Source organism: Aotus nancymaae, unplaced genomic scaffold (assembly GCF_030222135.1).
Source record: "Aotus nancymaae isolate 86718 unplaced genomic scaffold, 86718_ANA_hifiasm-v0.15.2.pri h1tg000007l, whole genome shotgun sequence".
NCBI lineage: Eukaryota > Metazoa > Chordata > Mammalia > Primates > Aotidae > Aotus > Aotus nancymaae.
The window spans coordinates 49,504,168-49,517,904 of record NW_026988418.1 but is presented as its reverse complement, the minus strand read 5'-3'; the positions used below and the strand labels follow the sequence as shown (position 1 = coordinate 49,517,904).

Genomic DNA, 13,737 nt, shown 5'->3' with positions numbered 1-13,737 from the left:
AATATGGACAGTATAACTTTGATTAAAAAGCTTATAAATAAATCTTTGAAGAAAAATTTAATTACTATATTTAATATACACCTACTCAATTTTAAGACTATCCTGGGCCGGGTGCGGTGGGTCACGCCTGTAATCCCAGCACTTTGGGAGGCCGAGGCGGGTGGATCACAAGGTCAAGAGATCGAGATCATCCTGGCCAACATGGTGAAACCTCGTCTCTACTAAACATACAAAACTTAGCTGGGTGTGGTGGCATGCGCCTGTAGTCCCAGCTACTTGGGAGGCTGAGGCAGGAGAATTGCTTGAACCCGGGAGGCAGAGGTTGCAGTGAGCCAAGATCGCGCCACTGCACTCCAGCCTGGTGCCCGGCAATGAAGCAAGACTCTGTCTCAAAAAAAAAATAAATAAATAAAAAATAAAAGACTATTCTGAGGTTGATTTTCTGAAACATCAACTAGAATTTATTTATCCAAATGAGTTTCCTCTCATTCAACTTCGCTGCCTGAAAGTCCAAATTGCCACTGTTTGTTTGAATGATTTTGGAACTATTCTTGGTGAACATTTTTAGTTAGTTTGTAGTATGTGAAAAGGAAACTGATCTAATTTTTAAGCCACATACACGTATTCTCAAACTTGATTCTCATCTTAATTATTATCCTTTTTGTTATTTCCAATTATAATAAATCTGTCTCCAAAAATATCTGCTACCACCAAGGATATTTAAAAAAAACATGACACAGCATTAGGAGCTACCATAGTTTTTATTCTTCAGCAGCAGCTGTATAGCAAAATATCACTTGTTTTTTTGTTTTTTTTTTTTAAAGACAGGGTCTTGCTCTGTCACCGAGGCTGGAGTGCAGTGGTACAAACTCAGCCCACTGCAACCTCCACTTCCCATGCTCAAGATCCTCCCGTCAGCCGGGACTACAGGTGCGTGCCACCATTTTCGTACTTTTTGTAGAGATGGCGCTTCGCCATGTTGCCCAGGCTGGTCTCAAACTCCTGGGCTCAAGCCATCTGCCTGCCTCAGCCTCCCAAAGTGTTGGGTAACAGCATGAGCCACTGTGCCTGGCCATGAATATCATCTTTTGATATGACTACTTTACACTGATTTCGATGTACTAAGTTCTGATGAATTTGCTTAGGAAGCACAAAAACAAGCTCCTAAAGTTATGTTCTCGTCTTAATGATAGTCTGTATCTTTCATGGTATATTACAAATCTTTTTTTTTTTTTTGAGAAGGAGTCTTGCTCTGCTGGCCAGGTTGGAATGCAGTGGCAGGATCTCGGCTCACTGCAACCTCTGCCTGCCAGGTTCAAATGATTCTCCTGCCTCAGCCCTCGAGTAGCTGGGACTACAGGCACGTGCCATCACGCCCAGTTAATTTTTTCTATTTTCAGTAGAGACGAGGTTTCACCGTGTTAACCAGGATGGTCTCAATCTCCTGACCTTGTGATCCACCCACCTTGGCCTCCTAAAGTGCTGAGATTACAGGCATGAGACACTGTGCCTGGCCAGTATTTTACAAATCTTAAAGTTATTAATAAAAAATATTTTTCTATTTACTTACTGAATTTCTAGTTTCTGCAGCTTTTGCCTTTTTTAGTCTGGTTTTTGCAGCATCCAAATCCAGTCTCTTATTTTGCAGTAGTTTCCTTTCTTTCTATAAATATAGAAAAAAAAAAAAGGCTAAGATGCTAAAATCCTGTAAAAGCATACACATTTAAAGTATTATTCCCTAGTAAACATATGTATCATTTGCTAAAGATCTATGACTACCAAATTGGCTATAAAGTGACCATTCAGGTATCTGTCCCCTCACCCCCTTGTTACTGTTTTAAATTCTAAAATAACTGAAACATTATAAATGTCTGGGAAAGATGGCAGGTGATGATGGAAACAAAGGAATATCAGTTTTAATATTTTGTGATCCTACCCCCGCCTCGGGAACATTTGGCAATACCATTTTGGTTGTCACAACTGGGGGAGGGATGTTATTGGTGTCCGCTAGCCAGAAGCCAGAAATGCAGTCAAACATTCCACAAGACAGTCTGTCTCTGCAATGAATTATGCAGCCCCAAAGTCATTAGTAGCCAGACTGAAAAACTGTTTCAAATTGTTTCAGATTATCCAGAAAGTGCCTATAAAGAAGGAAGTATGGGCCTGGGGCAAGGTTCCTTGATGCCTGAGCAGGCTACTCTTAATGTGTCATAGCACCAAATACAACCTAACCAGTCCAAAACAGAATTTCAAATTTGCAGAATAATGAATAAACATTAGTATAGTATCTTAGAATTCTTCAGGGAATTTCAAGCTTCTGTATAATACGTAAGTTTATTATAATTAAGTTTGCTTAATTTCACCCCACTGACAAGCTATTATCTTTTTTTATTTTTATTTTATTTTTTTGAGATGGAGTCTCTGTCACCCAGGCTGGAGTGCACTGGCACGATCTCAGCTCACTGCAATCTCCGCCTCCTGGGTTCAAGCGATTCTCCTGCCTCAGCCTCGGGAGTATCTGGGATTACAGGCACCTGCCACGATGCCCGGCTAATTTTTAGTAGAGATGGGGTTTCACTATGTTGGCCAGGCTAGTTTCGAACTCCTGACCTGAAATGATCCGCCCACCTCAGCCTCCCAAAGTGCTAGGATTACAGGTGTGAGCTACTGTGCCCAGCCGCTAATATCTTTTAACTTATACTTTAACTTGGTAGTTCTTCTGTCTCAAGCCAAATACTTGTTTATATAGAGACAAATCCATTGTGAACATATTGAAAGTTTCTATAATATATTGTAACAAGAAATCTGCAAATTAAAGTTTGAAGTATTTATAATAAAGAGCAGCTTTGTAAAACTTCAGAAAATTTTCATTCTCTATCACTACATGGTGATATTTTAGACCATATTTTCATAATCATTCCAGGAACCTCTCTATAGATTTTTAGGGTTGCTCATGAATGAAAAGGGATAAAAGCATCTCAGTAACACTGTAGAATACACAAATGGCATAAATATATCAGAGTCCTTTATTTTGGTTTAATTTTGTTTTCTGGTGAACATGCACCTACCCAGATTATTTAATTTTGTAATCCACTACATCTACACAGTCATTAAGAGGCCAAATTACTCATTAAAAAGAATAACTATATTATCTAAATTATTTTACTAAATAATGGAGACATTTTTCAACTCACAGCAATTGTTTTGTAATCTCCTTCTATAAAGTTTCTTAAAGGAGTAAGAAAATTTAAGGCTGACGTTTGAATCAGTTCTCTGTCTGCCGTTCCAATTCTTTTCTGGGTTTCTCCACATTTAATAAGGGCGTTACCTGCAAAGGAAAATAATTTTTTAAAATCATTGTCTGGTAATATCAGAAAATAAAATCATATAAAGATAAATCAGCAATTTGGTCTGTTTAAAAGTTAACTGTTACTTGTTTGCTTAAGTGAAATCCAATAGAATTACTGTAATTAAGGTAGTTTTATTTTAAAAGTAAATTTAAGAGTATAAATTTCTAAATGAAGGAGACAAAAATGAACTTCCTATTGTATCATAGATAATTGTACCAATTCTACCAATGGGACTAAAGAGGGCAGATATACCCCAAAATATTTATGGTCACAACTCAAATAGTGTACAGTTGGCCCTATGGGTTCTGCATCCATGGACTCAACCAACCACAGATCAAAAATACTCAGAAAAACAAAGATGGTCGAGGAGCCAGGCACAGTGGTGGCATGTGACTGTAGTCCCAGCTACTCTGAAGCTGAGGCAGGAGGATCATTTGAGCCCAGGAGTTTAAGGCCAGCCTGGGCAACACAGCAGGGCCTGTTACTATTTTTTTTTAAAAAAGAAAAGAAAAGAAAAAAAAGATGATTGCCTCTGTACCAAATATGTACAGCCTTTTCCCCCTTGTCATTATTCCCTAAAATATACAGCATAACAACCATTTATATAGCATTTACATTCAGATGATTTAAAGTATAAGGGAGGATGTGCATAGGTATATGCAAACACTGTGCCATTTTATACAAGGCACTTGAGTATTCATGGATTTTGGTATCCTTAGGGTCGGGGGGGGTGGCCTGGAACCAATCCCCCATGGATACTGAGGGGTGACAATGGTTATACTTATAAAAATATAATGCTTACAAGAGATCAAGTCACAATTTGTCCTGTTTCTACATTCTTGCGCTTATCATCTCAAATATCTATAAGTAATAGTTCATACCAATAAGTTAAAAACAAATCCATGCTTTTGCAATATATATACGCTGATACTTAAATAAGACAAGTACAGTAAGAAAGTAGAAGTAGAAAGTAGAACAGAAAGAAAAGAAATCCCAATATCAGGGTTCCATTTCTAGTTTTACTTCTAATAAGCTTTAGCTTTGTGGATCTTAATCCCTTCATGTTAGAATAAGCTTGGATCTGACTGGTAAGGAAGGTAATATGGATAGTAGTTAAGAGCTTTGTCACTGGATATAGACAGATCTTCATTTGAATTACTATTCTAGTTATGTGATTGTGGATTAATTATTTAACTTTTCCAAACCTGTTTCCCTGTCTTTAAAATGAAGGTAATATAATTTATCTTAAATGCAGAATATAATGAGAATTTACTTCAGTAATATGTAAAAATATATACTATATAATGCTAAGCCCATGCCTGAGATACTCAATTTTTAGTTATTAATTACTAATAAGGTAATAGGTTCACAAATCCCAATTCTAATAACCAGGGTACATTCACTGGAATTACTAGAGGTGCAAACAAATTTAAATGGCAAGAAAATCTATAAGGCTTACTCATGTTCATGCTCTGCTAAAATCTTTTTCAGCCTGGTGAAGGAAGGCGCTGCTGAGTCTCTTTCACATACCTTTATGATCCCAGCATCATCTAACTGAGCTGGCACAAATAGGCAATAAAACATCTGTTTAATGTATAATGTTTTTCTAAAAATTAACAGTTAAATTCAGAAATAATTTTATTTTGAAGTTAAGCATTTTCAGACTTAAAAATTAGATTCTGAAGAACATAACGTAGAAGTTTCAATAAAATGTAGAAGTTTCAAAGCTGTGTATCTAAAAAAGCCTGTCAAAGGATTAGTGGCATTGGTATTTAGGTTATTTCCTTCCGACATAAAGATAACTACTAAAATTTAAAATCCATTTAATCCTAAAATTTGTAAACTATTCAGTAAATCAGAACTATGTGTAGAAACATATACCTACCATTTCATACCCAAATAAAGACCAGTATCTTGCAGATGTATTAATAAAGACAATTATTAGACATAAACAACAGGAAAAACTACTGAAATCTGTAATGATCTCATGTTATGAGAAAATTAGATCAGAGTAACAATAAAGATGTTTAATTTAAAGTCTGTGCAGCAACTAATAAAGCTGTTGTAACTAAACCACGACTATAGGAAGTCTGAAATACATAAGAGAAAAACAGAAATGAAATGTAATCCAAACATCCAGAGATAAGTCATTAATATTTTTTGGTTACTGACATTATTGCAAAATTATAACAAAAGCACTGATTTGTTCAAGCACTATGTGCCAAGTACTTTTAATATAAAATAAGCCCAGAAAGATTTTTTTAAAAAATGAAGAGAAATATACAAACAATAATTGTAATATCACAATTATTACAACATAGGTATTATAAGGTCAATGGGAGTATAAGTGAAGAATTCATTTGACTTTTTAGAACTAAAAAAGATGCAAATTATCTGAATAACTAAATATAAGCTTAAATATATTAAATATTAAATTTAACTGTACATATTTTACCTATATTTTTCACTTCATCAATAATTTTTAACATAATAAATTTGAAGTTAAAATCAATTCTACTAATATGTTAATAACAGCTCTAATAAATCTAAACATAAAGATATCCCTTATTAGAACTTTTTGCTTTTCACTTACCATAAGCTGTTCCTGGGCCAAACTCAGTCCCTGCATCAATCATATATTGTCCCAAAAGTTCTGGGTTGTTTATACGACTTGGAGCTTTTCTATCCAGTTTCTCATAAACAAATTCTTCTATCCTGGCATCTAGGAGAAAGGTTAAAATTACCAACGATTTCTAAAAAGCCAAACTAATTAAAAGATTGTTTTGTTCCTCTATCAGCAGCCATCTATTATCTGCTAAATATAAAATTAGCATTCATTCAAGCTCATATCTTAATAAACACATATTTTAAATTTTGTTAGACTATTATATAATTAAAAAATTATATTTTGGAAATTTGATAAAATATCTTGGCACAAAAGCATTTTAAAATAAAAGTAAACTTATTATTTGATTATTCTACAAGATTTTAAGTTCTAGAACAGGACTGATTAATTCACTTAATATTTATTGAAGGTGTCTTTGCCCTGTTTTAGCAGTTTAACTCTAATTTTTATTCTGAATGTACATTCATAATTTAAAAATCAGGATTTCTGGCCAAGAAAATATGAATATAAAGTACCTAGAAGAACCTAAGACTTACATCTGACAGCTTTAGCATAAGCATTTGCTCTCTCTTTTTCTTGCCTAGAGTCTAAATATAGACACAGGTGCTTAAGCAATAGAACAATCCAGGCATGGAATAGTCTACAGACAGATTAGCAATATGATGCCTTAGCTTTAATTTATGTTTAAAGTATACAAGTATGTATATATTATCTCTGAGCATGCATTCACTCAAAAGATTTCACCATTAAAAATAAGTTTAAAATACTAAAGGTTAAATGCAATAATAGAACATTAGAACAAATGGAAAGGGGGAAAAAAACAATAAAAGCTGAATAAACACTTGGTTAGCAAAAAGTTTAAGACCAAAGACATTAACATTTACAATGTTGTCCAACATAGAGGTATTTCAGGAACAAATGAGAAAATGGCTTAAGTTTACAGAAGCAATGGTTAAGTATAAATTGAAGCTAAGTCAAATAGGGTCCCTATAAGTACCTCACATAGATTCCTACACATGAGGAAGTTTCACACAATGCACTGAAAATTTCAAAAATGAGTTGAACCAGTAACAGAAACATTTCAGGAGTTGGTAAAAGGGTTGTTATAATACATAAAATAGAGTATGGCAATAATACTTGCTTTTGTGGTAGATTTTAGTATAAAATCAGAAGTTTTAAAGCAGAAATTAAATACCTTTAAACAGTTAAAACCAAAAAGAGTTTTTTTTAAAACATAACCACTTAGAATACACTAGTTAAATTTCAGAACTTCATTTTTGGCTGGGCATGGTGGTTCATGCCTGTAATCCCAGTACTTTGGGAGGCCGAGGTGGGAGGATCACCTAAGGTCAGGAGTTTGAGACCAGCCTGGCTGACATGGTGAAACCCCATCTCTACTAAAAAAAAATACAAACAAGAGCCAGGTGTGGTAGCACATGCCTGTAATCCCAGACAGGACAATCACTTGAATCCAGGAGGCAGATCTTGCAGTGAGCAGAGACTGTGCTGCCACTGCATTCCAGCCTGGGTGAAAGACTGAGACTCTGTCTCCCCCCCAAGAAAAAAAAATTTAAAAAACCCCCAAAACTTCGTTTCTTTACTCTGATTCTTAATTTTGACTGCTTTTCTACCTAGCTGGTCAAAAGTTTAAAATGGAATATTACGTTGACTTCATTCAGTTAATAAAATATTTGGTATATTAATGTTTAATTTCAATAGGTTATAATAAAATCTTAAAATATGCACGCAATTCTGCTACAATGCAATATGTATTTCTGCATAACATATTTTTGAAAAACCCTTTCCTGAAGATCATATACTGTAAACAACATAGGAATTACAAGAAAAGGAGGGTTGGGTTTGGCTACCCAAAATCTATGTAACTTGATAACTAGAGCACTGGCTGGGCATGGTGGCTCACGACTGTAATCCCAGCACTTTGAGAGGCCAAGGTGGGCGGATCACCTGAGGTCAGGAGTTCAAGACCAGCCTGGCCAAGATGGAGAAACCCTGTCTCTACTAAAAATACAAAAATTAGCTGGGTGTGGTGGCAGACACCTGTAATCCCAGCTACTCCTGGGAGGCTGAGGCAGGAGAGTCGCTTAAACCCAGGAGGTGGAAGTTGCAGTGAGCCAAGATCATGCCACAGCACTCCAGCCTGGGTGACAGAGTGAGACTCTGTCTCAAATCAAAACAAAAACAAAAAACCAAAACCAGAGCACAAACAAAAAACATAAACGATTCTTACTACTACTTCCTGACACAAAACAGGGGCAGGAGGGAATTGTATTTTATTTCCCTGCTTACCAGTTGTGAATGAGCTTATTTGCCATTTAGAACAAGAAGAAAAATGTCTATTACTTTTTTTTTTTTTTTTTTTTTTTGTTGGAATGATTTTTTTTTTTTTTTTTTTTTTTAATTGCATTTTAGGTTTTGGGGTACATGTGAAAAACATGCAAGGTTGTTGCTTAGGTGCATACGTGGCAGTGTGATTTGCTGCCTTCCTCCCCTTCACCCATATCTGGCATTTCTCCCCATGCTATCCCTCCCCAATTCCCCACCCCCCCCGCTGTCCCCCCCACTCCCCCACAACAGACCCCCATGTATAGTGCTCCCCTCCCTGTGTCCATGTGTTCTCCTTGTTCAACACCCGCCTATGAGTGAGAACATGTGGTGTTTGATTTTGTGTTCTTGTGTCAGTTTGCTGAGAATGATGGTTTCCAGGTTCATCCATGTCCCTACAAAGGACGCGAACTCCTCGTTTTTAATGGCTGCATAATATTCCATGGTGTATATGTGCCACATTTTTCCTGTACAGTCTATCATCGATGGGCATTTGGGTTGGTTCCAGGTCTTTGCTATTGTAAACTGTGCTGCAATGAACATTCGTGTGCATGTGTCCTTATAGTAGAACGATTTATAATCCTTTGGATATATGCCCAGTAATGGGATTGCTGGGTCAAATGGAATTTCTATTTCTAGGTCCTTGAGGAATCGCCACACTGTTTTCCACAATGGTTGAACTAATTTACACTCCCACCAACAGTGTAAAAGTGTTCCTATTTCTCCACATCCTCTCCAGCATCTGTTGTCTCCAGATTTTTTAATGATTGCCATTCTAACTGGTGTGAGATGGTATCTCAATGTAGTTTTGATTTGCATTTCTCTAATGGCCAGTGATGATGAGCATTTTTTCATATGCTTGTTGGCCTCATGTATGTCTTCTTTTGTAAAGTATCTGTTCATGTCCTTCGCCCACTTTTGAATGGGCTTGTTTGTTTTTTTCTTGTAAATCTTTTTTAGCTCGTTGTAAATTCTGGATATCAGCCCTTTGTCAGATGGGTAGGCTGCAAAAATTTTTTCCCATTCTGTTGGTTGCCGATTCACTCTATTGACTGTTTCTTTTGCTGTGCAGAAGCTGTGGAGTTTGATTAGGTCCCATTTGTCTATTTTGGCTTTTGTTGCCAATGCTTTTGGTGTTTTGGTCATGAAGTCCTTGCCTACTCCTATGTCCTGAATGGTTTTGCCTAGGTTTCCTTCTAGTGTTTTTATGGTGTTAGGTCTTACGTTTAAGTCTTTAATCCATCTGGAGTCAATTTTAGTGTAAGGTGTCAGGAAGGGGTCCATTTTCTGCTTTCTGCATATGGCTAGCCAGTTTTCCCAACACCACTTATTGAACAGGGAATCCTTTCCCCATTGCTTGTTTTTATCAGGTTTGTCAAAGATCAGGTGGTTGTAGATATGTTGTGTTGCCTCCGATGCCTCTGTTCTGTTCCATTGGTCTATATCTCTGTTTTGGTACCAGTACCATGCTGTTTTGATTACTGTAGCCTTGTAGTAGAGTTTGATGTCTGGTAGTGTGATGCCTCCTGCTTTGTTCTTTTTGCTTAGAATTGACTTGGCTATGCGGGCTCTCTTTTGGTTCCATATGAAGTTTAAGGTGGTTTTTTCCAGTTCTGTGAAGAAGGTCATTGGTAGCTTGATGGGGATAGCATTGAATCTGTATATTACTTTGGGCAGTATGGCCATTTTCACGATATTAATTCTTCCTAACCATGAACATGGAATGTTTCTCCATCTGTTTGTGTCCTCTCTTATTTCGTTGAGCAGTGATTTGTAGTTCTCCTTGAAGAGGTCCTTTACATTCCTTGTTAGTTGTATTCCTAGGTATTTTATTCTCTTTGTAGCGATTGTGAATGGCAGTTCGTTCTTGATTTGGCTCTCTTTAAGTCTGTTATTGGTGTATAGGAACGCTTGTGATTTTTGCACATTGATTTTGTATCCTGAGACTTTGCTGAAGTTGCTTATCAGTTTCAGGAGCTTTTGGGCTGAGATGAGGGGGTCTTCTAGATATACAATCATGTCGTCTGCAAATAGAGACAATTTGACTTCCTCCTTTCCTAATTGAATACCCTTTATTTCTTTTTCTTGCCTGATTGCTCTGGCTAGAACTTCCAGTACTATATTGAATAGGAGTGGTGAGAGAGGGCATCCTTGTCTAGTGCCAGATTTCAAAGGGAATGCTTCCAGTTTTTGCCCGTTCAGTATGATATTGGCTGTCGGTTTGTCGTAAATAGCTTTTATTATTTTGAGATACGTTCCATCGATACCTAGTTTATTGAGGGTTTTTAGCATAAAGCGCTGTTGAATTTTGTCGAAGGCCTTCTCTGCATCAATTGAGATAATCATGTGGTTTTTGTCTTTGGTTCTGTTTATGTGGTGAATTACATTTATAGACTTGCGTATATTGAACCAGCCTTGCATCCCCGGGATGAATCCTACTTGATCATGGTGGATAAGCTTTTTGATGTGCTGTTGTAATCGGCTTGCCATTATTTTATTGAAGATTTTTGCATCTATGTTCATCATGGATATTGGCCTGTAGTTTTCTTTTCTTGTTGAGTCTCTGCCAGGTTTTGGTATTAGGATGATGTTGGTCTCATAAAATGATTTGGGAAGGATTCCCTCTTTTTGGATTATTTGGAATAGTTTCAGTAGGAATGGTATCAGTTCCTCTTTGTATGTCTGGTAGAATTCGGCTGTGAACCCATCTGGGCCTGGGCTTTTTTTGGGTGGTAGGCTCTTAATTGCTGCCTCGACTTCAGACCTTGTTATTGGTCTATTCAGGGTTTCGACTTCTTCCTGGTTTAGGCTTGGCAGGAGGCAGCTGTCCAGGAATTTATCCATTTCCTCCAGGTTTTCTAATTTATGTGCATAGAGTTGTTTGTAATAATCTCTGATGATGGTTTGAATTTCTGTAGAATCTGTGGTGATATCCCCTTTGTCATTTTTTATTGCATCTATTTGGTTATTCTCTCTTTTCTTTTTTATTAGTCTGGCTAGTGGTCTGTCTATTTTGTTGATCTTTTCAAAAAACCAGCTCCTGGATTTATTGATTTTTTGAAGGGTTTTTCGTGTCTCTATCTCCTTTAATTCTGCTTTGATCTTAGTTATTTCTTGTCTTCTGCTAGGTTTTGAGTTTTTTTGATCTTGCTCCTCTAGCTCTTTCAATTTTGACGATAGGGTGTCAATTTTAGATCTCTCCTTTCTTCTCATGTGGGCACTTATTGCTATATATTTTCCTCTAGAGACTGCTTTAAATGTGTCCCAGAGATTCTGGTATGTGGTGTCTTCATTCTCGTTGGTTTCGAAGAACGTCTTTATTTCTGCCTTCATTTCATTGTTTATCCAGTCAACATTCAGGAGAAAGTTGTTCATTTTCCATGAGGCTGTGCGGTTCTGGGTTGGTTTCTGAATTCTGAGTTCTAACTTGATTGCACTGTGGTCTGAGAGACTGTTTGTTATGGTTTCCGTTCTTTTGCATTTGCTGAGGAGTGATTTACTTCCAATTATGTGGTCAATTTTAGAGTAGGTGTGATGTGGTGCTGAGAAGAATGTATATTCTGTGGATTTGGGGTGGAGAGTTCTGTAAATGTCTATTAGGTTTGCTTGTTCCAGGTCTGAGTTCAAGTCCTGGATATCCTTGTTAATTTTCTGTCTCGTTGATCTGTCTAATATTGACAGTGGTGTGTTGAAGTCTCCCACTATTATTGTGTGGGAGTCTAAGTCTCTTTGTAAGTCTTTAAGAACTTGCCTTATGTATCTGGGTGCTCCTGTATTAGGTGCATATATATTTAGGATCGTTAGCTCTTCTTGCTGCATTGATCCTTTTACCATTATGTAATGTCCTTCTTTGTCTCTTTTGATCTTTGTTGCTTTAAAGTCTATTTTATCAGAGATGAGAATTGCAACTCCTGCTTTTTTTTGCTCTCCATTTGCTTGGTAAATCTTCCTCCATCCCTTTATTTTGAGCCTTTGTGTATCCTTGCATGCGAGATGGGTTTCCTGGATACAGCACACTGATGGGTTTTGGCTTTTTATCCAATTTGCCAGTCTGTGTCTTTTGATTGGGGCATTTAGTCCGTTTACATTTAGGGTTAATATTGTTATGTGTGAATTCAATCCTGTCATTTTGGTGCTAGGTGGCTGTTTTGCCCTTTGGTTGATGCAGATTCTTCATTGTGTTGATGCTCTTTACCTTTTCGTGTGTTTTTGGAGTGGCTGGTACTGGTTGTTCTTTTCTATGTGTAGTGCCTCCTTCAGGAGCTCTTGTAGAGCTGGTCTGGTGGTGATGAACTCTCTGAGTTCTTGCTTGTTCACAAAGGATTTTATTTTTCCTTCACTTATGAAGCTTAGTTTGGCTGGATACGAAATTCTGGGTTGAAAGTTCTTTTCCTTAAGGATGTTGAATATCGGCCCCCACTCTCTTCTGGCCTGTAGGGTTTCTGCTGAGAGATCTGCAGTGAGTCTGATGGGCTTCCCTTTGTGGGTAACCCGACCTTTCTCTCTGGCTGCCCTTAGTATTTTCTCCTTCATTTCAACCCTGGTGAATCTGATGATTATGTGTCTTGGGGTTGCTCTTCTAGAGGAGTATCTTTGTGGTGTTCTCTGTATTTCCTGGACTTGAATCTCAGCCTGCCTTGTTAGGTTGGGGAAGTTTTCTTGGATAATATCCTGAAGAGTATTTTCCAGCTTGGGTGCATTCTCTTCGTCACATTCAGGTACACCTATCAAACGTAGATTAGGTCTTTTCACATAGTCCCATATTTCTTGTTGACTTTGTTCATTCCTTTTTACCCTGTTTTCTCTAATCTTGCCTTCTCGTTTTATTTCATTGAGTTGATCTTCGACCTCTGATATCCTTTCTTCTGCTTGGTCAATTCGGCTGTTGAAACTTGTGCATGCTTCACGAAGTTCTCGTGTTGTGTTTTTCAGCTCCATCAATTCGCTCATATTCCTCTCTAAGTTGTCCATTCTTGTTAGCATTTCATCAAGTCTTTTTTCAAGGTTCTTAGTTTCTTTGCATTGGGTTAGAACATGTTCTTTTAGCTCACGGAAGTTTCTTATTATCCACTTTCTGAAAGCTGATTCTGTCATTTCATCACACTCATTCTCCGTCCAGTCTTGTTCCCTTGCTGGTGGGGAGTTGTGATCCCTTGTAGGAGGAGAAGTGTTCTGGTTTTGGGTGTTTTCATCCTTTTTGCGCTGGTTTCTTCCCATCTTTGTGGATTTTTCCACCTGCTGACTTTGTAGTTGTTGTCTTTCTGCTTTTGGTAATTTTAAGTCTGCTGTGGCAGAACTCATAAACCCCCTGCTCTTCCCCCGAGGTGTTCTGTCCCAGGGAGTTACTGTTTTATGATGTTCCCCTGTGCGGTTGCTGTTTTCCCTGCCCACAAGGTGGCAGCCTAGTCACACTCAGGA

At 37.3% G+C, this 13,737-nt stretch overlaps 1 protein-coding gene across 3 annotated transcripts in view; it reads right to left on the bottom strand.

The window, feature by feature from the left end:
• SH3GLB1 (SH3 domain containing GRB2 like, endophilin B1) overlaps window positions 1-13,737 on the bottom strand; it is a 49,432-nt gene that overhangs the window by 22,221 nt on the left and 13,474 nt on the right. For all 3 annotated transcript variants that reach the window (XM_012464793.2, XM_012464794.2, XM_012464792.2), the window contains exons 3-5: window positions 5,944-6,072; window positions 3,195-3,328; window positions 1,571-1,663 (exon numbers count right to left, since the gene is read on the bottom strand). In XM_012464793.2, the coding sequence (XP_012320216.1) occupies window positions 1,571-1,663; window positions 3,195-3,328; window positions 5,944-6,072 (356 nt within the window). The remainder of the gene's footprint in view (window positions 1-1,570; window positions 1,664-3,194; window positions 3,329-5,943; window positions 6,073-13,737) is intronic.